Source organism: Dendrobates tinctorius, unplaced genomic scaffold (genome assembly GCF_039654945.1).
Source record: "Dendrobates tinctorius isolate UK_male_01 unplaced genomic scaffold, ASM3965494v1 ptg000211l, whole genome shotgun sequence".
Taxonomy (NCBI): Eukaryota; Metazoa; Chordata; class Amphibia; order Anura; family Dendrobatidae; genus Dendrobates; species Dendrobates tinctorius.
Window position 1 is genome coordinate 21,956,484 of NW_027361878.1, and position 24,159 is coordinate 21,980,642.

Genomic DNA, 24,159 nt, shown 5'->3' on the forward strand with positions numbered 1-24,159 from the left:
TTTTTTTTTTTTTAAAGCTGGAGTCGGTACATTTCTACCGACTCCAACCAAAACTAACTCCGACTCCACAGCCCTGGATCAGCGTACCCTATACTTAGCGTTGGGTGCGCTGGTCTGATTTTGGTGGTGCTGCGCCCTTTTGGCGCTGCGCCCAGCACACAAAAATGCAACAGCACGTTTTTGTGCGCAGCGCCAGCAAAATAAGACCAGCGCACCCAACGCTAAGTATAGGGTACGCTGATCGCATGCACAGTCATGCGATCGGAGATGACAGGAGAGGGCGCGACCGGGGCTTAGCGGCGGCCCTGCGCCCGGAAACGCTAGACTGAAACTAGGCTAATACACACTAGGAGTGCTGGACTTCCCTCTACATATTGCCCCATTATTTGGCCTAGACAACTAATCAGGCTGTAGGGGACACATGGAAAGCCAAGTCGCATAAGAGAGGATTTCATTTTTTAAACGAGGCTGCTGAAGACAAAAGAAATTGTCGGTGAGATCTGAAGGATTTAGCGCGGGTCTACATGTGAGGACTTTACTACAGATCATTTCCTCAACAAACCGCAATGTGTGAACACGACCTGATACAGATACACCTGCAGTTACTCATCACTAATATAACAAGATTTATAATTATAGAAATGAAGATTCAGCCCATAGTTCTCACACAGTTTAATTAAAAAAACAAATAATTATAACAAAAAGGAGACAGGTATAAATATATTTATACACACAAATGTAGAACAATAAACGTTACAAAATACATAGAATAAAGCCAATTTGTACATTAGGGCCAATGCAAACAAAAACCTCTTGTACCCAAGACCCCAACGCACAGGAGCCATCCAGATCTCCATGAAGGAGAGATTTCCCCCGAAGCTGAAATGACCCAGAGGCTGCTGCGGGGCTTCCAGCAAGATGATGGGGTGCCTGGAAAATAAGAAGATAGGAGCAAAGGTGCAGAAGCTGACAAACCACACGGTGTTCCCAAATGGCAATGGTGACAGACGGCACCTAGATCTTCTATCTGGATGTTTGACGCGGAAAGGAATAGTGCAAGGATAGGAGAAACTCCACAGCAATGGCAACACCGGCAGGAGTCCAGGAAAAGAAACACGGTGAAAACTGCTTGAGGGACAAAAGGCTGTGTGCACACGCTGCGGATTGATCCGCGCATATTTTGCAAAATCCGCAGGGAAATCTGCAGGTCTTGACCTGCAGTTTATCTGCGGATTAGCCTGCGGTTTATCACCTCTACAATGGAGGAGATGGTAAATCGCAGCGGAATCCGCTGAAAGAATTGACACGTCATTTCTTCCTGCGGATTAGAAACCGCAGCAAAAACTGTGCGGAAAAATCCGCACCGTCTGCACTGCGGTTTCCATTTCACATAGGATATTATGGTACTGTACACCGCAGCAGCCGCAGGGCCAAAACCGCTGCGCATCAGAATCCGAAGCGTGTGCACATACCCTAAATCCAACCTCCGCCATCCACTGACCCCAGGCTGGAGTATCATGGCACCCTGTAGGCAGAACTAAATTTGTAATCTATTTGCGATAAAACCATTATCTTGCAAGACTACCCAGCAACAATGGAGCAGAAGCCAGTGGAGGTTGAGCAGAGCCTAGAAAAAAAAAAAAAAAAAAAAAAAAATCGGTCAGGGAATCTGGGTGGGCCCATAACACAGGAATGGGTCGAAAAGCACGGGGGGGGGGGGGGGAAGGTACGGTAGGCGGCGGAAAAAAAAAAAAAGGGGCTGGGAGGAGCTGGAAAAAAAAAAAAAAAAAAAAAAGGGGGGGACGGGAGGTGCTGGAGAAAAATGGCCGGTAGGTGCTAGAAAAAAAGGGACGGGAGGTGCTGAAAAAAAAAAAAAAAAAAAAAAAAAAAAGGGCTGGGAGACACGGGACCTCCAGCATACAGGCAAAAGCAAGTAACAGCACCTCCTCCTTCCCCATGCAGCAAACCCCATCATGCAGCCCCAGGACCCCTCCTTCCTCACACAGACGCCCAGCACGCATCCTCATGGAAGTAACATGTCCCCCTCCTTCCCAACACAGATCCCAGCTTGCAGCCCACGCAAGTAACACCCTCTCCTTCCCCACGCAGACCCCAACACAAGTAAATGGACTCACTCACTCCCCACGCAGACCCCCAAGCACGCAGCCCAATGAACCGCAGACACCTTTCTCATGCAGCCCCTTACAAGTAACAGCATCCCTTCCTTCCCCACGCAGACCCCTGGCACGCAGCCCCAAGCAAGTAACAGGACACCCTCCTTCCCCACACAGACCCTCAGCCCCATCCAAGCAACATCACCCCCTTGTCCCTAGGCAGGCCGCCCTCCAGCATGCAGCCCCATCACCCCCCTTCTCCCTAGACAGACCCCCCCCTCCAGCATGCACATGCAGCCCCATCACCCTCTTTGCCCCAGAGAGAGCCCCCCCTTCCAGCATGCACATACAGCCCCATGCAAGCCACATCACCCCCTTCTCCCCAGGCAGACCCCCCTTCAGCATGCAGATGCAGCCCCATGCAAGCAACACCACCCCCTTGTCCCTAGGCAGGCCGCCCTCCAGCATGCAGCCCCATGCAAGCCACATCACCCCCTTCTCCCTAGACAGACCCCCCCACCTTCCAGCATGCACATACAGCCCCATCACCCCCCTTCTCCCCAGGCAGACCCCCCTTCAGCATGCAGATGCAGCCCCATGCAAGCAACATCACCCCCTTCTCACCAGGCAGACTCCCAGCTCATGCATGAACATCCACTCACCTGATTTTTGACCCCAAAACACTCCAAATCCCGCCATGACATGTGCTCTATGGAGAATAACCCCCCAAAACACTCCAAATGCCGCACAAAAAGCTCCGATTCCCGCCATGACACCCACAGCTTCCTCTGCTCTGCTCTATGGAGGAAGAGGCGCCGCCCCTTCTGGTCACATGGGCATGACGTCAGCAGAGGTCCTTTAGCCGACTTGGATTTAGCCTCTACCCTTCTAGTAGGTTCGAGAAGACGCGTGGAGAGGCCGGAATACTGTGCAGCTATGGAGACGGTAAGGGGCAGCGGCAGAAGGCACTGGCGGGATTAGTCGGCGGAGTCTTAGCGTAGTGGTATAATGGTGAGGAGAAGCGGCTGTACCACAGACCGGCAGCAATCCCTGGCCTGTGTGTGAGGGAGGCAGGAACTGCACGTCCGCTCTCCTACTGCTCCTCTGCCCGGGGGCAACATGGCGGGACTGACCCCTGTGTGGCTGTTGGTAGCGAAAGATGTGACCCGAAATGCCCCGCCTGGAGGGGGCGCTGCGGACGGGCCCCTGCGTCTTCTGTGACACTGTGGATGGTCTGGTATTAGCGACAGAATTGCAATTATTTTGTCCAGGGAACACCAGTTGATAACTTGCTGATCGGGAGACCAACCGCTGGGATCCACACTGAGCGACAGATCAGATAAGGCCCCGTCACACTAAGTGATATCGCTAGCAATATCGCTATAACGTCACTGGTTTTTCTGACGCAGCAGCGATATTGCTAGCGATATCGCTGTGTGATACTTACCTCCGACCCGCTCCCCCGCTGGTTATCGCTGATCGCGCGAGAACATCCTGGACTGTTTCTCGTCGTCAGCTTCCTGTGGAGCCGGGCGGGAGGACGTCAGGATCGCCTGGTGTGACAGGTAAGTAGCGACCCCCGTCCCCAGCGATGTCACTGGTGAGATCTGCCTGTGTGGCAGCTCACTAGCGACCACTTGGCGATGTACCAGCGATCCTGACTGCGTCATATCGTTGTCGGGATTGCTGGTACATCGCTAAGTGTGACAGTACCTTAAGGCTGGAGACACACTGCCATATTCATGCGATAATGGCATCGCACTGCATGGACTGGCCGGCACCTCTCCTGACCTGAGCATGACAGCATGATGATTACTATGCAGCTGTGAAGCTCAGGTCAGAAGAGCAGACTGTCAGTACAAGTTTTACCATGCGATTCTCGCACGAGTTATACAGCAGTGTGTCTCTGCCCTAATTTTAATTCCCAACACAAGTTTTATCAACTACAAAATAGAACTTAAAGTCTGAAGTTCGACCGCCGCTCCATTCATTCTGTATGATGCTGTCGAAAAACAGCTGTACACAGCACTCGGGCGCACCATGGAGAATGAATGGCGCAGCGGGCGAGCACACAGTCACGTCATTTAGTAACGGAGGTATGAATTCCCTGTTCTGATTATTGGTTCCAGTCCCAGCAGTCGGACCTCGCACCCATCGAAAAGTTATCACCTACCCCTTTAAAAGACACTTGGCTTCACTTTGCCAGCAACTCTGTATTGTAACCCAGAGCTGTATTCACAGTTCTGCTGTATTCACAGTGCTACAGATTTACTGCATATTTCACCCGTTGCTTTGCAATAGATGAGATCCATGTGATCGTTCACAGAAAAAAAATAGCGTGGCAAATGTCAAATCCTCTGTGGATTTTCTCTGTGGCTTGTGATTAGAAATGTTGTAAAACCGTTCAAAGCAGAAGCGCTGGGCCATATGATTGGCCTCCATGGTCATGTGTCGTCGGCAGCGCTTTATTGCGCAGTCCTGCTGCCGCTATCAATGGCGCCGACTTCGTTCCAGTGTGAACGCACTGGATCCTGGTAAATGGGTATAGCTGCATTTGTATATTTTGCAGGAGCGCGATTCTCGCATCCATGGTTTATGACTGTCCTTTCTGATAATATGGTGAGACATCAGCGGTGAGGCCAGCCGTCCCCCTCTGTCCTGCAGGTCTATCGGCACAATACATCGTGACCCAAAATGACATTTGCAGAAAAGGCTGCAGAGACGCGTCATGGTCATACTGCTCCTTCCCGCTGACGTGACAGTGCGGTTTATCATACGTGCAGCTGTTTTTGCACTTTGTGCCATGAGCCGTCACATAACTGCTAAAAAGTTCTCTGTGCTTCTAGTTTAATCTGGTCTCTGAGCTGCGACTCCAGGATATATTTGGGTCTTCCAAAGATGCTTCCATATGGTAACCTGTATGGATGTGCTGATGGCTGGTAAATTATGAATGCCTACATTGCTTAGCAGCTTGTATTAAGGGGACGTATAAAATACCTTTTTAAAGGGGTACGGACGCAAAAAAAAAAAAACTTAGCGAAGTGCCTTTTGGAACCGCCCCAGCTCCATCAGCATTTTGCCGCTGTTCTTTGTAATGGTGTGCCAAACATACATCCCTGGTTTTAGTGGCGATGCTTGCATCCCTTGAGGTCAGTGATTGACTGCAGCGGTGATAATGAATGCACTGTGCATCATCCCTGCCCGACCATAAAACAGGCGGTTGTGGACCACCATAGCGGCAGTACTGGAGCTGTAATTGGTTTGTACCTGTGATTATTTTTCAACTTCTCGGAACGTTAAGGGGGTAAGTCCAGACAAGACATTCTGCAAAATCTTTTGGCCGATTGTAATGGAAACGACTGCAAGATCAAGAAATGCAAAGGTCGCCGCCGCAGCCGGCCTGACTCTTAAGGACCCGTTACACATAACGATGTCCCAGCTATCCCACCAACGGTCCGACATGGATGGGATCGCTGGGACATCGTTAGGCTGATCGCTGGTGAGCTGTCACATAGACAGCCCCTCCAGCGATCAGGACCAGCGAGCAAGCTGGTTTCCAATGTAAACATCGGGTATCCAGGAGCCGCGGCTCCTGGATACCCGATATTTACATTAGAAACCAGCGTCGCTGATCGCTGGTCTCTCGCTGCCACACGCAGCGATGCGTGCTGGCCAGCAGATGACCAGCAATCAAAAAATGGCCCAGGCCAATCGAGCACGATCAGCAATATCCAGCAGGGGGGCCGGTCGCTGATCCTCCGTCACCCACAGCGATCTCGCTGGTGCGTCACAAAATCAGCGAGATCGCTATGTGTGACGGGGCCTTTAACCAAGGTAGCCGTTTTAGGTCTCAGACAACCCCTTTAATAGTAGCTATTGTTGAACTTCTTCCTGCAAAATCTTGGCTTAAGTGGGGAAATTATAGTGTAGCCTTTGCTTTGGATAATTGCTTTTCAGCTCGGGAGTTGTATGGTTCTCCGCAGAAAAGAAAATCGTTCAAACTGTGTTTTGTTTTTTTTCTTTTTCATTCCTTCTATCCAACCCACGCTGCCCTGAGTGAGTCAGTGCGGGGGCGGTAGTGTTAGGGGACTGTGGGGCATAAGGGGTTAAACCACGGTGTGCAAACTGTAGCAGGATTGGCTCCATGTGTGCCGCCTGTTTTGCACATGACAATGCCAATTTAAATGTTTGCATGTTGCATATGTGCAGAACATGGATCCAGGGCAAATACCGGGAACGTGGAGAATATTAGCTGGCCTCGAATTATAAGGGCTGATAAGCCAAGCTCTGCGTTCATTCACCTCCGTTTGTTTTTCGTTTGTTTTTCTTTTGTATCAGGCCAACGAATTAAAAGAGAAGGGTAACAAAGCTCTGTCAGCCGGGAATGTGGACGAAGCAGTGCGCTGCTACACAGAAGCCATCAAACTGGACCCCAAAAACCACGTGTTGTTTAGTAATCGCTCAGCTGCCTACGCCAAAAAAAGGGAGTACTCCAAAGCCCTAGAAGATGGCTCCAAAACGGTGGAGCTGAAACCAGACTGGGGCAAGGTATAACCTTATTAATACGTATGGATGAAGCATCTGCTGCAAGATTTAAAGGGGTATTCCAGTAGATGGACGTTATCGCCTATCTCCACGGGACACTTTGTCTGTAAACTATTGCCTGCCTTTTATCCATACTCGCGGGGGGAGGGAGGTTTCTCATCTTGGTAAGTTGTGGCACATCACTAGTAAATTAAATCACTTACCGATTGCTAGGGTTCGGCTTGAGAATGACGTGGCTGCGTGTATTATTATTATTATTATTATTATTATTTATTGTTATAGCGCCATTTATTCCATGGCGCTTTACATGTAAGGAGGGGTATACATAATAAATAATCTTAAACAATACAAGTCATAACTGGTACAGGAGGAGAGAGGACCCTGCCCGCGAGGGCTCACCATCTACAAGGGATGGGTGATAATACAGTAGGCGAGGGTAGAGCTGGTCGTGCAGCCGTTTGGTCGATCGGTGGTTACTGCAGGTTATAGGCTTGTCGGAAGAGGTGGGTCTTCAGGCTCTTTTTGAAGGTTTCGATGGTAGGTGAGAGTCTGATATGTTGTGGTAGAGGGTTCCAGAGTAGGGGTGATGCGCGCGAGAAATCTTGTATGCGATTGTGGGAAGAGGAGATAAGAGGGGAGTAGAGAAGGAGATCTTGTGAGGATCGGAGGTTGCGTGCGGGAAAGTATCGGGAGACGAGGTCACAGATGTATGGAGGAGACAGGTTGTGGATGGCTTTGTATGTCATGGTTAGGGTTTTGTAATGGAGTCTCTGGGCAATGGGGAGCCAGTGAAGGGATTGACAGAGGGGAGAAGCTGGGGAATAGCGGGGGGACAGGTGGATTAGTCGGGCAACAGAGTTTAGAATAGATTGGATGGATGCGAGAGTGTTTGATGGGAGGCCACAGAGCAGGAGGTTGCAGTAGTCAAGGCGAGAGATTATGAGGGCATGGACTAGGGTTTTTGCAGATTCTTGGGTGAGGAATGAACGGATTTGTGAAATATTTTTGAGTTGAAGTCGGCAGGAAGTGGAAAGGGTTTGGATATGTGGTTTGAAGGAGAGATCAGCGTCAAGGATTACTCCGAGGCAGCGAGCTTGTGGGACTGGGGAGAGTGGGCAGTCATTTACTGTAATTGATAGGTTCGTGAGATGGGGGAAGATGATGAATTCTGTTTTGTCCATGTTGAGTTTCAGAAATCTAGCGGAGAAGGAGGATGAAATAGTGGACAGACATTGAGGGATTCTGGTTAGTAGGGAGGTGATATCTGGTCCAGAGATGTAGATCTGTGTGTCATCAGCGTAGAGATGATACTGAAAGCCATGAGATTCTATGAGCTGTCCCAAGCCAAAGGTGTAAATAGAGAACAGCAGGGGCCCAAGGACTGAACCTTGTGGGACTGCGACAGATAGGGGACGAGGTGAGGAGGTGGTGTGTGAGTGGGAGGCGCTGAATGTCCGGTCTGTTAGGTGTAAGTGGAGAGGCCCAGAAGAGGTAAAAATTGACAGATCGGAGAAGGTCCCAGAGCCCGACAAAAGTGGCACTAACACATAGGAAAAAAGATGCCCAGAAATAGCAGGATAGTCCAGCCTTCCATTGCAAAGGGGGAATATAGAAGAGGAAACCCATAAAACTAAGCCGTCCGCCAAGGCATGGGGGTATAAGACCTTACCGGCATCCATAGGAGAGCGCACTCATTATTATCTCTGTATTCCTCCTTTGCAGTAGAGCCTATATACATGGTGCTGCATACCCCAATAAATGTGCCTTCCATGCTGTACTTGGTATTATAATGGTATTTTATGCTTGTAATAAAATTGAAAATATTTTTTTCTGCCTAGATAGAACTGGTTGAATTACCATAAATGTAATGTCCCCCTTCTTATATAGGGATATTCTCGAAAAGCTGCAGCCTTGGAATTTCTTAATCGCTTTGAAGAAGCCAAGAAAACCTATGAAGAGGGTCTAAGACATGAGCCTACAAATGCACAGCTGAAGGAGGGTCTGCAGAACATGGAGGCACGGCTGGCAGGTACCGATTCATTTCACAAGGTCACCAATCATTTTTTTTTTTTTTTATTTATTATTGGATTTGCTAATTCTACTTTCCCTTTCTCTGCAGAAAGAAAGTTTATGAATCCTTTCAATTCCCCTAACCTGTTCCAGAAACTAGAATCCGACCCTCGTACACGAGCACTCCTTAGTGACCCCAGCTACAAAGAACTTATAGATCAACTGAGAAGCAGACCATCTGACCTCGGCACGTGAGTACAAACCAATCTATAATTAAAGGAGACTGTAAAGGTACTGTCACACTTAGAGACGTACCAGCGATATGACGCGGTCAGGATCGCTGGTACATCGCTAAGTGGTCGCTAGTGAGCTGCCACACAGGCAGATCTCACTAGCGACATCGCTGGGGACGGGGATCGCTACTTACCTGTCACACCAGGTGATCCTGCGTCCTCTCGCCCGGCTCCACGCGTCGCTCGTCGTCACAGCAGGAAGCGCCGCAGGAAGCTGACGACGAGAAACAGTCCTGGACGTTCTCGCGCGATAAGCAGCGGGGGAGCCGGTCGTAGGTAAGTATCGGACACAGCGATATCGCTAGCAATATCGCTGCTACGTCACAAGTTATAGCGATATTGCTAGTGATATCTCTTAGTGTGACATGCCCTTAAGAGGTTATGGATAAAGGCGATAAACTCTCCACATGTCCACGGATTGTATCTGATAGTGACTCGAGCCGAGTTGCAATGCCATTTATATCCTGCGGAAAGGTGTGGCTCAGCCATGTTTTTCTAACCCTGCATTACCCATTTTAAGTTGGTGCTCCTAAGGCACATGTGGGTTTTCTTACGTCAGTGCCGGTATGCTTAACTTTAGTACACTAATCCATGAAGGCACCGCTGTCTAACTGGGAGATTAATATGGAAATAAAACAAAAGTGTGTGTCTTTTTAAGTGCTTCTGTCACAATATGTACATGACTTTATTGACCAAACAACCTTTACTATATTTTTTTTGTCCGTTAAACGCACTATTTATCAAGAAAAAAAACTTGCCAAAAGTGAGTCCTGAAGAAGCTTTTTCTGTAGCTTTCTTCCCAGTCACTGAGAGAACTGTGCAGCTCACTGATCTCACTGCCTTCCCGACACCGATCTATCTGATCGGAGCAGGGCAGGGAGAGAAAGGTAAACTATCTTCCAGGATATCAGTCCTGTGATCAGTTGCATGCCTTCAGGAAACTGGAAAGTATGGGGAATAAGAAGATTTTACACCTGGTATTAAACTACTCATGAATACCATTTGTGTAAGATACCTACAGCAGGTGTGTATGTAGTATATTTATATGGTTGTATGCAACAGAGCTCTATGTGTAATCTTACATAAGTAGCTATATTTTGTGTGTGTTCAGTGCAGCAGAGCTGTGTATGTACTGTTTGTTGCAGCAGAGCTGTGTGTGTACCTACTGTGCATGCAGCAGTGTTGTGTACATTGCAGAGTTGTCTGCAGAATGTGAATGCTGCCAAAAACCATTAAAAGGTTTTCTGTTAATCAAACCATCTATAACCTCTTTAGAGCAATTTGATACCACTGCTTATTTACACCACCAGGGAAGGTTTAATTAACAGGAAATATGTTTTTCCTATTTTCTGGTGTCTAAGCCTATAGTGCATCTTATAGTAAGGTCTGAAAAATACTGCAATTTGTGTATCCAACATGCCATGTTATGTGAGAATGACTGTATCTTTAATTTCCACATCATATTAAAATGAGCGAGCATTTGATAAGTACGCATCGGGCGACATCATGGGATTGACAGAAGGGGGGGGAGTCTCTTTCCTTAGTTGACCTCCATAATACAGTAGTCAAAGGTATCGTTTAAGAAGTGAAACTTCCAAGAACAAAGGATTAACCTCTTAACGACCAGAGGTATTTTTGGTTTTGCATTTTCATTTTTCCCTCCCCTTCTTTCCCTCCCCTTCTTTCCAGAGCCATAACTTTTTTATTTTTCCGTCTATATGGCCATGTGAGGGCTTATTTTTTGCGGGACGAGTTGTACTTTTAAATGACAACATTGTTTTTTACCATGTCGTGTCCTCGAAAATGGGGAAAAAAAATTCCAAGTGCGGTGAAATTGCAAAAAAAAGTGCAATCCAACACTTGTTTTTTTGCTTAGCTTTTTTGCTAGGTTCACTAGATGCTAAATCTGCCATTATGATTCTCCAGGTCATTACGAGTTCATAGACACCAAACATGTCTATGTCCTCTTTTATCTAAGTGGTGAAAAAAAAATTCCAAAGTTTGCTAAAAAAAAAAAATGCGCAATTTTCCGAGACCCGTAGCGTCTCCATTTTTCATGATCTGGGGTCGGGTGAGGGCTTATTTTTTCCATGCCGGGCTGACGTTTTTAATGATACCACGTTTGTGCAGATACGTTCTTTTAATTGCCCGTTATTGCATTTTAATGCAATGTCTTGGCGACCCAAAAAATATAATTCTGGCGTTTTGAATTTTTTTCTCACTACGCCGTTTAGCGATCGGGTTAATGCTTTTTTTTTGCTTTGGGCGATTCTGAACGCGTCTACCTGATGTGTGTGTGGGATTTTTTTTTACTGTTTTATTTTGATTGGGGCGAAAGGGGGGTGATTTGAACTTTTAGTTTTTTTTATGTTTTTTTTATTTTTAAACATTTTTTTTTTTTTCTTTTGGCATGCTTCAATAGCCTCCATAGGAGGCTAGAAGCATGTGCAACCCGATCGGCTCTGCTACATATGGGCGATGAGCAGATCGCCATATATAGCAGATTTACTGCTGTGCTTTCAGCGCCGACCACCGAGTGGCGCTGAAAGCCATGTGCCTGCAACAACCATAGAGGTCTCATAGAGACCTATGGTTGTCCAGGCAACATGACGCCGACCCCCCGATTACGTGACGGGGGTCGGCGATGAGGTCATTTCTGGCCCGGCGGCCGGAAATGCTATTTAAATGCCTGCTGTCAGTTTTGACAGCGAGATTTAACTAGTTAATAGGCACGGGCGGACGGCAGTTCCGCTCACGCCTATTGCGGGCACATGTCAGCTGTTCATAACAGCTGACATGTCCCGGCTTTGATGTGGGCTCAGCGCCAGAGCCCTCATCAAAGCAGGGGAGATGTCTGATGACGGACTGTGTCCGTCATTGGACATTAAGGGGTTAATAAATTGGTGAATATGTATAATTTTTTTAAATTTACTTTTTCTGTTCTGCAGAAAGCTGCAAGATCCGCGAGTCATGGCTACACTAAGTGTGTTACTTGGAGTGGAACTTGGAAGTGGTGGTGATGATGAAGAGGAACCGCCTGCACCACCTCCCCCTCAGCCCAAGAAGGAGACTAAGCCAGAGCCAATGGAAGAAGATCTCCCAGAAAACAAAAAACGGGTGACTGTGAATTCCATCCATTATTAATTTCCCACCTGCTTGTTTGCCCTCTGTCTCCACCCAACCCTCTTCTTTGACTGACAACTCTGGTTTCATAGAGCCAGAAAAGGGTGAAGATAGATGGAAAGGTGCCCTTAAATGTTGATCCCAAGTCATGATGGACCGAGCGCCTCTACTTGGTTTGAACAGTCATTCTGTGCTGACAGACTCGCTGTAAAGGGGTTATATCAATATCATGTAGATGGGGTGATTGTCTGATCGTTGAGGTTTCCAAAACTTGGACTCCTACCGAGCACAAGGACAAGGGTCCTGAGTTTCCCCGTTTTGAATAGTGATGAGGTTGAACATGTGGACTGCTGTGCTATTTGGATGGATATAGATATAAAGCTGAATATTCTGCAAACTTTGTCAGTCCCTTTGACTTTGAATGAAGCAGCAATGAACATACTTGATCTCCTCTCCATTGCAATGGAGAACTTGGAGATCCTTGTTTTCATAAACGCTGGGGGACCCTGAGCTATCAGATACAGTTGTGCTCAAAAGTTTACATACCCCAGCAGAATTTTTTCTTTCTTGGTCTTTTTTCCGACAATATGAATAACACCAAAGCTTTTACTCTGTCGCCTCATTGGGGGACACAGAACCATGTGTGTTATGCTGCTGTCCACTAGGAGGCGACACTATGCATAATCTGAAAAAGATTAACTATGGCTCCTCCTCTGCAGTATACACCCCTGGACGGCATCAGCCTTCCCCAGTTTTTGCTTAGTGTCGCAAGGAGGCACACCTGAAGATTTTTTTTTTTTTTCTTTTTTCAACGGATTACGGATGAAGAAAAGTGGGTCTCCAGCGAGACTCCCGGCATGGGTCCCTCCTTGGCCCTCTAGTATGGGGTGCCTAGTTGAAGTGGAGATGGCTATTCCCCATGTCGCTCCTTCCCCAGTCCCTCGGGTACTGGTTCGAAGTCGAGACCCCCTCTTTCCCCAACCCCTTTGGTGTCTGGGTTGAGGTCGAGGCGAGGGTGAAGGCCCCTGATGGTGACAGACGCACCCTCCTTAATCCCCCTCTGGGGGCATTAAGTTGAGACACCTCAGGTAGGGTCTATATAAGGCAGCATACTGCAGCTTAAACAGCCGGGGACCCCAGCCCCGCTGTGGGATCCTGTTGGGGTGGGGGGAGAGTGCAGGCAGACATGGCACATACAGAGACAGGGCTCCCTGTGCCCCTGTCTCTGCGGCAGCACTGGCTCCATAGCGCCTCAGGGGGACCCCCCCATACGGACTCCGCTATTGCTACTGGCCCCACCGCTATTCTGTCTCTCAATCCGGGGGGGTCGGGCTCAGATCCGACCCCCTCCCGGACATGCGTGCCGTCCTGGAGCCCTCCTGGGCATCAGGACTCTACTTTAGACCGCGGCTTTGGCCTAGCTGAAGCCGCCCCCTGGATGACTAATATGACACTCTATAGTGTCATAGAAGGGGCAGATCAAGGCAGAAAGGGCGAGTTTTTACATAGCCCTGCGCGCCCTTTTCAGCTCTCTGCCCCCTTCTCCTCCTTCTCAGCGTCCCGGTGGCCATCTTTGGACGCAAGCCATCTCTGTCAGGACGCCCACAGCAACGTCAGCAGTCTCCGGGGGGCACAGGACTGCGATTTGTCGGCACTGGACCTAGGGGCACACTGGTGGGGTAAGATCACAGCTGGGTTCTCTTTACTCAGCTGTGAATCCATATTACCTATAAGGCGCTCCTATAGGTTTCCTCTGCGTAGCCACCCCTGTAGTGTCCCTGATAGCCAGCCTCTGTGCACTATGTCGGGCTCAAGAAAGAGAACCAGGCAGGACTGTTTTTATGCATTCTGCACAGCCTGCAAAACCACCCTCCCCAGTGGCAGCACGTACCCGCATTGCCGGGATTGCATCCAAAACACTGGGTCAGAATCCCAGGAAGCCCCTACCAATGCTTCAGCGTCTGCTACCACGCCGGAATGGGCTACTCAGATGTCGCAGTCTATGACACAGTCCATAGATAACCTAACCTCCACACTGCTGCAGGCTCTGCAGGGTCATGTCTCGGCTGTGAACGTTACCCAGCAAAAGGACAGCTTATCTCGGGAGCATGCCGCTTCCGACACTCACAGCCGAAAGCGGACCCACTGGTCGCGATCATCTGCGTCATCCCATAGCACACGGTCATCCCCCTCCAGAGGGAGACACCGTGATTCCAGGTCACCTAGACCGTCCCCTAGCAGAGACAGACTACACAGATCCCCAGAGCGATCCCCAACCACAGCAGACCTCCACCCCAGTTCGCCCACCAGGGAACGCCTTAGTGACACGCAGGATTCGAAAGGCATCTGTGACTCCGACTCAGACAACGAAACGGAGAGGTCTGCGGTACCTTGTCCCCCTAGCAATACAGCGCTAGTTGAGGACATAGTCTCTTCCATCCATCGGGTGCTAGAAATCTCTGATCCAACCCCGGAAGTCCCAGAACACAAGATTTCCTTTAAAAGTGTCCTGAAACCACCTAAGGTCTTCCCTAATCACCCGGAGTTTCAGACGATACTTACTAAGCAGTTTTCCCAGCCTGAGAAAAAATTGACCAATCGCAAATATTTGGAAGCGAGGTACCCCTTCCCACAGAAGGACACCAAGGGGTGGACAGATCCACCCGAAGTGGACCCCCCAGTCTCTAGGCTAGCAGCACAGACCCTACTCTCACTACCAGATAGCTCAACCCTCAGGGACGCAGCAGACCGGCAGGTAGAACGCATGGCTCGTTCAGTTTTTGAAGCGGCAGGGGCCTCTCTGGCTCCTGCGTTCGCTTCAGTCTGGGCGGCCAAAGCCATTCTGGCCTGGGCCAAAACATTACAAGATGGTCTTCAAGCTTCAAATCCCGGGCTTTCGGACCAAGCGGTTCAAATAACAGTGGTAGCAGATTACATGCTTCATGCAGCCCTGGACTCTGCAAGAGAGGTAGCGGGGATAGCAGCAAACACTATCACGATCCGGCGTATCCTCTGGCTGCGGGAATGGAAAGCGGATGCGGCCTCAAAGAAGTCCCTCACGCATCTCCTGTACCTTAGTGGACGGCTTTTTGGTGAAAAGTTGGACACAATGATATCCAACGCCACTGGGGGTAAGAGTACCTCTCTCCCTCAGCTGAAACCTAAACGCACGTTTAAACGGCGGAACCAATCACGATTCCGGTCCTTTCGGAATTCTTCGGGCTGGTCCGTCTCGCGCCCAGCACAAAATCGTAACCGCTCTCCACGCAGGGACAACCCACGAGCGGCGCAGAGGCTGGACAGGACCTGGCAGTCGAAAGCAGGCCAAGCGAAACCCAAGGGAGGAAAACCTCAGACCTTCGCTTCATCATGACTCACGAACTCCGGAAGACACCCCACCAGTAGGCGGGCGACTTCTACTCTTCAGCAGGTCTGGCTGCCTATTACAGAAGACAGGTGGGTCAGGGAAATAGTGTCTTCCGGATACAAGATAGATTTCACTCCAGTCCACCGAACCGGTTCTTCCTCTCTGTTCCACCAAAACCACCAGACAAGGCTCGTACCTTCCACCAAGCGGTCTTCTCTCTCCTTCAAGCAGGAGTCGTAGTACCGGTTCCTGTGAACGAACGCTTCCGGGGGTTCTACTCCAATCCATTCGTAGTCCCCAAGAAAGGAGGCAGCGTTTGGCCCATACTAGACCTAAAACAGCTCAACAAATGTCATTTTCACGTGGAGTCCCTTCGGTCCATCATTGCGTCCATGGAGCAGGGAGAATATCTCGCCTCCATAGATATACAAGACGCATACCTGCACATACCAATTGCTTCTGCCCATCAACGGTTTATCAGGTTTGCGATCAACCAGGACCACTACCAGTTCGTGGCTCTCCCGTTCGGTCTTGCCTCGGCCCCACGAACGTTTACCAAGATCATGGCAGCTACCATGGACGTTCCACACTCCAGAGGCATTGTAGTCGTTCCATACCTGGACGAGCTTCTCATCAAGGCTTCCACCTTCAAGGACTGCGAGATCAGTGTCTCAATCACAATCGACCCTCTGAGTCGCCTGGGCTGGTTAGTCAACCTACAAAAGACATCTAATACCCCGAGTCAGACCCTGACCTTCCTGGGGATGCTATTCAACACTTCCAGGGGTCTAGTGCTCCTCCCCAGGGACAAGACACTGGCTCTCCGTCTGGGAGTTTGCATACTCCTCCGCAATCCTCCCCGATCTCTCTGGTTTACCATGAGAGTCCTCGGCAGGATGGCAGCAGCAATGGAGAGGCGGTACCATTTGCCCAGTTTCACCTCAGGCCTCTTCAACTAGCCATCCTCAAGTCTTGGAACAGGAATCCCTTCTCCCTCGACAGGGAGTTCCGGCTGACATCGTCAACCAGGAGGTCCCTACACTGGTGGCTCAAGCCAACTTCGCTTGCAAGGGGAAAATCCTTTCTCTCGGGTCAATGGAAGGTCCTGACCACCGATGCAAGCCTGACAGGTTGGGGTGCGGTGCACTTACATCACAGGGCACAAGGCAAGTGGTCACCAGTGGAAGCGACCTTGCCCATCAATATCCTGGAAATTCTGGCCATCTTCCTGGCACTAAGAGCCTTTCATCACTTGCTGGCAGCCTCTCATATCAGGATACAGTCGGACAATGTCACGGCGGTGGCATATGTGAATCACCAAGGCGGGACCCGCAGTACCCAGGCGATGAGAGAAGTGGCACATATCCTCCACTGGGCGGAAGACACGAGGTCGGTACTCTCTGCGGTCCACATTCCGGGTGTGGACAACTGGGAAGCCGACTTCCTCAGCAGACAAGGAATGGACTCGGGGAGTGGTCTCTCCATCCCGAAATTTTTCACCAGATCTGCCATCGCTGGGGGACCCCGGACATGGACCTAATGGCATCCCATCTCAATGCCAAGGTCTCCAATTTCATGGCCAGGACACGCGACCCTCGGTTGCTCGGAGCGGATGCCCTGGTTCAGGACTGGACCCAGTTCCAGCTTCTGTACCTTTTTTGAACCCCTCCCCCCTGATCTCCAGAGTCGTGAGGAAGATCAAACAAGAGAGTTCCAACCATCCTCATCGCGCCAGACTGGCCCAGACGTACATGGTACGCTGACATCGTACAACTTACAGCAGACGCCCCCTGGCGTCGTCACGACCTTCTGTCACAAGGTCCGTTCTACCATCAGAACTCAGGGGCTCTCAATTTGACGGAGTGGCCCTTGAAACCTGGGTTCTAACCCAGACAGGGCTCTCTCACTGGATGTCATTACCACCATGATCAGGGCAAGGAAGCCAGCCTCCGCCAAGATTTATTACCGTACCTGGAGAGCTTTCTTTACCTGGTGCGAATCTCCCGGACAGGTACCACTCCCTTATTCCCTCCCGAAGGTTTTCTTCAATCGGATCTGGACGCCAGGCTATCCCTAGGCTCGCTTAAGAGCCAGGTGTCAGCGCTTTCAGTGCTTTTCCAAAGGCGTATTGCTAACAAGCCGCAAGTAAGGACCTTTCTCCAGGGAGTTTCCCTATTAGCTCCCCCCTACAGACGTCCACTGGAAACGTGGGACCTCAACCTGGTCCTGACAGCATTGCAAGCACCACCTTTCGAACCCCTTAAGGAAGTCCCACTCTGCATTCTGTCACAGAAGGTGGCTTTTCTGGTGGCAATCACCTCGCTACGCAGGGTGTCTGAATTGTCAGCGCTCTCATGCAGACAGCCTTTCCTAGCCTTTCATCAGGACAAGGTGGTTCTCCGTACAGTACATCCTTCCTTCCGAAGGTGGTGTCCATCTTCCACCTCAATGAGGAATTTTCACTGCCATCCCTTTGCCCGGTTCCGGTTCATAGAGTGGAGAAGGCTCTGCATACGCTTGACCTTGTCAGGGCATTGCGTATATACCTGTCTAGGACTGCACCCTTCCGGAAGGCGTTCGCAAGGGTCTGCCGGCTTCCAAAGCTACCCTTGCCAGGTGGATCAAGTCCACCATACAAGAGGCTTACCGACTTAGCATTTCTCCCCTTCCGGCCGGTATCACGGCACACTCTACGTGGGCAGTAGGGGCCTCCTGGGCCATTCGGCACCAGGCTTCGGCACAACAAGTGTGTAAGGCGGCTACTTGGACTAGCCTACACACGTTTACGAAACACTACAGTGTTCATACCCAGTCCTCAGCGGATGCCTGGGTAGACGGGTTCTGCAGGCGGCAGTGCCCCAAGTTTAGGGACCTGCTAGCACAATATTCGTCCATTGCTTCCCACCCAGGGACTGCTTTGGGACGTCCCATGGTCCTGTGTCCCCCAATTAGAGGCTAAGAGAAAGAGACTTTACGGTGAGTACACAAAAATCTCCTTTTCTCCACTCATGGTTATTGGTTAGGTGAAACCATTTATTGTCAAAGTACTGTGTTTTTCTCTTTTTAAATCATAACAACCCAAAACATCCAAATGACCCGGATGAAAAGTTCACATACCCCATTTTCTCTAATCCCCTCCACGACAGCACATAGGAGGTTGCCTCCCCATCAGGGACAGGAATCAAGAGGTTAAATAGCCCTCCCCTTCCTCTAATCCCCAGTGTTTTCCTGTCCCTAACAGGAATGAAGAGGTGCTATGTGCTCCGTGGATGGGGCCGGCGAGATCCCTGAGTTTTCCCCTTATCGTGAGCCGGGCAGCCGGGGTCGATCGTCCCGCACCTTCCTCTCCATATGCTGCTCCCGGCGCTGGCGGGACCCGCACCATCCTCCGGCGCTTCGGCAACGCTGGATGGTGGCTGGGGGCCTCCCGTTGCTCCCCAGCCCAGGATTCGCTCCCCCCGCGTGCCCTATGCCTGTCTCTCCTGAGCGGCATGCACTGGAAGTGACGCGCACCACCGGGCCCGAAGACGCGACGTCACTTCCTCTCTGTGTTCCACAGTGGAACGCGCCGCCATCTTGACTGGAAATTTAAAATAAAAACAAAAAAAACAGGTGGCGCCAGGAACTTAGGGGGGAGCGATCTCATCCGATTGAGGTAAAGGAAGCTGGATCTCTGTTCCTATTTAAGGACCCTGATGGAAGACGCCATAAGGTAGGACTAACGTCTGCATGATGGCTGCTTCTTCCCTGAAAGCTGCTTCTGCAGAGCCCAGCTCAAACCCTGGCCCAGTGAGTACACTCAGAAAAGGGTATATACGCTTTTGGTTTAGGGCCCCCCCTCCTTTTCTCTCTTTCAGGGAGACAAGGATCCTACACCAAAAACGGAAGAAAAACCTACAAGCCGAAAATGCGCCATCTGTAGGAAAAAAACTCCGATTATAAAAAGACATTGTACCAGCAATGCACGGCAAAAATCGTATGGGAGGAACAACCATCCCTGATGGAGGAATTAAGAGGGATGATGCGACAGGAAATCCAGTCGTCCCTGACTACCTTCTCCCAGTCATCCTGGGGGGGCCCTCAACCTCAAGGAAGAGGAGATACGCCCCTGAGGACATCTCAGATTCAGAACTCGAATCATCGGTCTCAGCGGACTGGAGGGAAGAGGGTGAACTAACCCCAGCCCAGTCAGAGGATAAGAAGTGGTTCTTTTACTCAGACGATATGGAGGAACTACTCTCAGAAGTCAGGAACACAATGGGAGTAAAAGAAGATAGACCACCCCGCTCAGTGCAGGATGACCTATTTGGCGGCCTGAAATCCAGGAAGAAAATGGTTTTCCCTATCCATGATAATATCCAGAGTATAATCCTGGAAGAATGGGTACTCCTGGAAAAGAAGCTAAGTATCCCGGGCGAAATGAAGGATCGATTTCCCCTGGACGAAGAAGCCGCGAAACCTTGGACTGAGATTCCAAAAGTGGATAACCAGGTAGCCAGAGTAGCTAAAAAGACTACGCTACTCTTCGAGGACTCCTCGCAGCTGAAAGACCCGCTGGACCGGAAGATGGATAGCCTATTAAGGAAGTCCTGGGAAGCCTCAGCGAATTCCTTGAAAACAAATGTGATGTCGGCCTGTGTAACCAGGACCCCTATACTTCTGGCTTCAGCAGCTAGGAGACCATATAAAAAGGGGAACTTCGAAGGAAGATCTCCTAGCTTCTCTACCACTTCTACAGAAGGCAGCCGCCTTTTTAGCAGACTCCTCTGTGGAGTCGGTCCGTATTGCTGCAAGAATGTCTGTGCTTTCCAACTCCACTCGAAGGGCCCTATGGCTAAAAATGTGGAGTTATGCTCTATCCCATTCAAGGGCGAATATGTATTTGGCCCGGCATTGGACGAACTATTAGAGAAGGTGACCGACAAGAAGAAAAACCTTCCCAAGCCGAAACCATCAAAGAAAAAACCCTATCATCCACCCCAGGCTCAAACCTCGCAATACAGGGGTAAAGGGAAAACGGGACGTTGGAGCTACCCAAAGGCGGAAGAGGCAGGAATATTTTTCACGATTCCCATTCAGACAGAGATAAATAATTACGTCAAGCAAGTAGGGGGCAGAATCGCAGATTACTTCCCGAGCTGGCAGGAGATAACAACGAATCAAAGAATCCTGGACTCGGTCAGATGGGGAGAAAAAATAGAATTCTCCAGCCCCCCACAAAACTTGGAAGTTACATATCTTCCGTCAGCAAGACTTCAAAAAGTTCTACACTGCGAGCTCCAAAAGATGCTATCATCAGTGGTAATCTCTCCAGTCCCAGAACTGGAACAGGGTCAGGGCCACTACTCCCGGCTGTTCTTAGTAAAAAAGCCAAGTGGGGAAATACCGGGTCATCATCAACCTGAAGAAGCTAAACCATCATGTCCGGTACCAACGCTTCAAGATGGAATCGATTAAAGACTACGATACCACTGATTGGACAAGACTTTGCCATGGCCACCATAGATCTCCAAGAGGCCTATTACCACGTTCCCATCCATCCATCCCATTGGCAATATCTAAGGTTCACAGTCACTCTAGACACGGAAGTACACCACTTCCAATTCAGAGTTCTACCCTTCGGCATCTCTTCGGCACCCCGAACATTTACAAAGATAATGGCAGAAGTGGAAGCATTCCTCAGAGGGAAGGATATATGTGTCGTCCCTTACTTAGACGACCTCCTGGTCTTGGCTCCCTCCAACCCCATTCTAAGACAACACCTACAAACAGTCCTGCAGACCCTGGCGTCCCTGGGCTGGATGGTAAACCTAAAGCCCTAAAGGCAGCAGAAACATCAGTCCAGGGAACCCATGTCCGGATTTACTCCGACAATGTGACCACCGTGGCCCATCTACGTCATCAGGGAAGCACAAAATACGGAAGTCTGTAAAACCTTTCAGCACGGATATTCGGATATTCAGCTGGGCAGAACACAATCTCCAGTCCCTTTCAGCTCTCTACCTAAAAGGATCTGACAACACCGAGGCAAACTTCCTAAGCAGGACAGACTTAGATCCAGGGGGATGGAGCCTCAACGTCAGAGTATTCTATACCTTAACCAAAAAATGGGGTCTCCCAGAGGTAGACCTATTTGCGAGCCGGGAGAATGCCAAAACAAAGCATTACTTCTCCATAGGTCCAAACGAGAAACACTCAAGGTTGGACGCCTTCGCTCACCTGTGGAACTTCGGACTGGCATACGCCTTTCCACCGATTCCCCTAATAACAAAAACTCTGCAAAAGGTCAGGACAGACGGGGTCAACACTATCCTGATCGCCCCTCTCTGGCCAAAAAGGAGCTGGTTCGGAGCCCTAAAACTGATGAACTCAGAGGGTCCCCTGATCCTGCCCGTAGACCGCGACCTTCTACATCAAGGTCACATCTTTCACTTGGCTCCCCACAGCTTAAGCTTGGCAGCCTGGTTTCTGAAACCACTATCCTGAAAGCCAGAGGCCTCTCAGATGCAGTGATAGCTACCCTACAAAAAAGTAGGAAACCAATCACAAATGCCATATATTCCAAAATATATGGAAGACCTTTTCAGCATGGTACGGATCCACTCCCATAGATCCCTTCCACCCCAACGTGACAAAGATCCTAGACTTCCTACAGGACGGGTTATCCAAGGGTCTGAAACCAAGCACCTTGAGGGTCCAAATATCAGCCCTAAGTTCTTTCTTCGATCAAAACCTAGCAGATCATCGATGGATAAAGAGGTTTATGTCAGCAGCTTGCAGAATCCATCCAAATCCAGCATGGGACCTGAATATAGTACTGAAGGGTCTAACGAACTCCCCATTTGAACCAATCGACCAGGCCCAGATAAACTATCCTGGAAAACAGCACTACTCGTAGCCCTTACAACGGCAAGAAGAGTGGGAGAAATTCAGGCTCTGTCCATCAGAGAACCCTATCTAAAAATTCTGGACGATAGACTAATTTTCCGGCTAGACCTTTCCTTTGTGCCAAAAGTGTCTTCGAATTTCCACAGATCCCAGGAAATAATACTGCCCTCCTTCTGTGATAGCCCGAGGGACGAGGGAGAAATGGGATTCCATTCACTGGACGTCCGGCGAGCAGTTCTGACCGATTTGGAAGAGACAAAGCTCTGGAGGAAAGATCAGAATCTCTTTGTTCAGTATGGTGGACCAAACAAGGGGAAGAAAGTGTCCAAAAGCTCCTTAGCTAACTGGATCTAAAAAGCAATCACGGCCGCGTATAAAAACCAGGATCTACCTCCTCCAGTATCCCTGAAAGCCCACTCCACTAGAGCTGTCTGTCTCCTGGGCAGAAAAAGCTGATGCATCCATTGAGCAAATCTGCAAGGCTGCGACCTGGTCTTCAGTCCATACCTTCACTAGGCATTATAGATTAGATCTTATGTCTGTATGAGGTCTAGCCTTTGGCAGGAAAGTCCTGCAAGCCGTGGTCCCTCCCTAAGCCATTATTCTTTGGTATAACTCCTATGTGCTGTCGTGGAGGGGATTAGAGAAAATAGAACACTTACCGGTAGTTGGGTTTCTAAGACCCTCCACGAGAGCATAGGTAACTTCCCCCCCCCCCCCCCCCTCACTCTGTGGTCCTTGGAAAACACTGGGGATTAGAGGAAGGGGAGGGCTATTTAACCTCTTGTTTCCTGTCCCTAATCAGGATGGGGAGGCAACCTCCTATCTGCGGTCGTGGAGAGTCTTAGAAACCCAAGTACCGGTAAGTGTAGTACTATTTTCTTAATACCGTGTTTTGCCCTCTCTAACATCAGTGACAGCTTGAATTCTTTTGTGGTAGTTGTGAGTGAGGTACTTTATTTTCTCGTATGCTAAAGCTGCCCACTCTTCTTGACAAAAAGCCTCCAGTTCCTGTAAATTCCTGGGCTGTCTAGCATTAACTGCGCGCTTGAGATCTCCCCAGAGTGGCTTAATGATATTGAGGTGAGATGACCACTCAAGAACCTTCACTTTGTTCTGCTGTAGCCGATGACAGGTCCACATGGCCTTGTGTTTTGGATCGTTGTCATGTTGGAATGTCCAAGTACGTCCCAGGCGCAGCTTCTGGGCAGATGATTGCAAATTTGCCTCCAGTATTTGCTGATAACGTGCTGCATTCATCTTTCCTTCAACTTTGACCAAGTTTCCTGTGCCTTTTGTAGCTCACACATCCCCAAAACATCAGCGATCCATCTCTGTGATTTACAGTAGGAATGGTGTTCCTTTCATCATAGGCCTTGTTGACCTGTCTCCAAATGTAACATTTACGGTTGTGGCCAAAAAGGTCAATTTTGGTCTCATCACTCCAAATTACTTTGTTCCAGAAGCTTTGAGGCTTTTCTCTGTGCTGTTTTGCTTATTGTAGGCAAGATACTTTGTGGCATTTGCGTAGTAATGGCTTTCTTCTGGCGACTCGACCATGGAGCCCATTTTTCTTCAAGTGCCTCCTTATTGTGCATCTTGAAACAGCCACACCGCTAGTTTTCAGAGAGTCCAGTATTTCAGCTGATGTTATCTGTGGGTTTTTCTTTTGCATCCTGAACAATTGTCCTGGCAGATGTGGATGACGTTTTTGTTGGTCTACCTGACCTTGGTTTTGTTTTTTTCCAGAGCCCCTAATTTTCCATTTGTTAATCACAGTTGGAATGCTGCTGACTGGCATTATGAATTCCTTGGCTGT

At 49.5% G+C, this 24,159-nt stretch overlaps 1 protein-coding gene and 1 long non-coding RNA gene across 2 annotated transcripts in view; one reads left to right on the forward strand and one right to left on the reverse strand.

Annotated features, from left to right (window-relative positions):
- Nucleotides 1-657: 657 nt before the first annotated feature.
- Nucleotides 658-2,908, reverse strand: LOC141058350 (uncharacterized). The gene is made up of 2 exons (XR_012222148.1): nt 2,777-2,908; nt 658-930 (listed from the first exon to the last, which is right to left on the reverse strand). It is a non-coding gene; the product is annotated as an uncharacterized lncRNA (long non-coding RNA).
- Nucleotides 2,817-24,159, forward strand: part of STIP1 (stress induced phosphoprotein 1) — a 43,931-nt gene continuing 22,588 nt past the window's right edge. The window contains exons 1-5 of the mRNA XM_073554584.1: nt 2,817-3,059; nt 6,453-6,662; nt 8,547-8,688; nt 8,779-8,920; nt 11,911-12,079. Of these exons, the coding sequence (XP_073410685.1) occupies nt 2,817-3,059; nt 6,453-6,662; nt 8,547-8,688; nt 8,779-8,920; nt 11,911-12,079 (906 nt within the window). The remainder of the gene's footprint in view (nt 3,060-6,452; nt 6,663-8,546; nt 8,689-8,778; nt 8,921-11,910; nt 12,080-24,159) is intronic.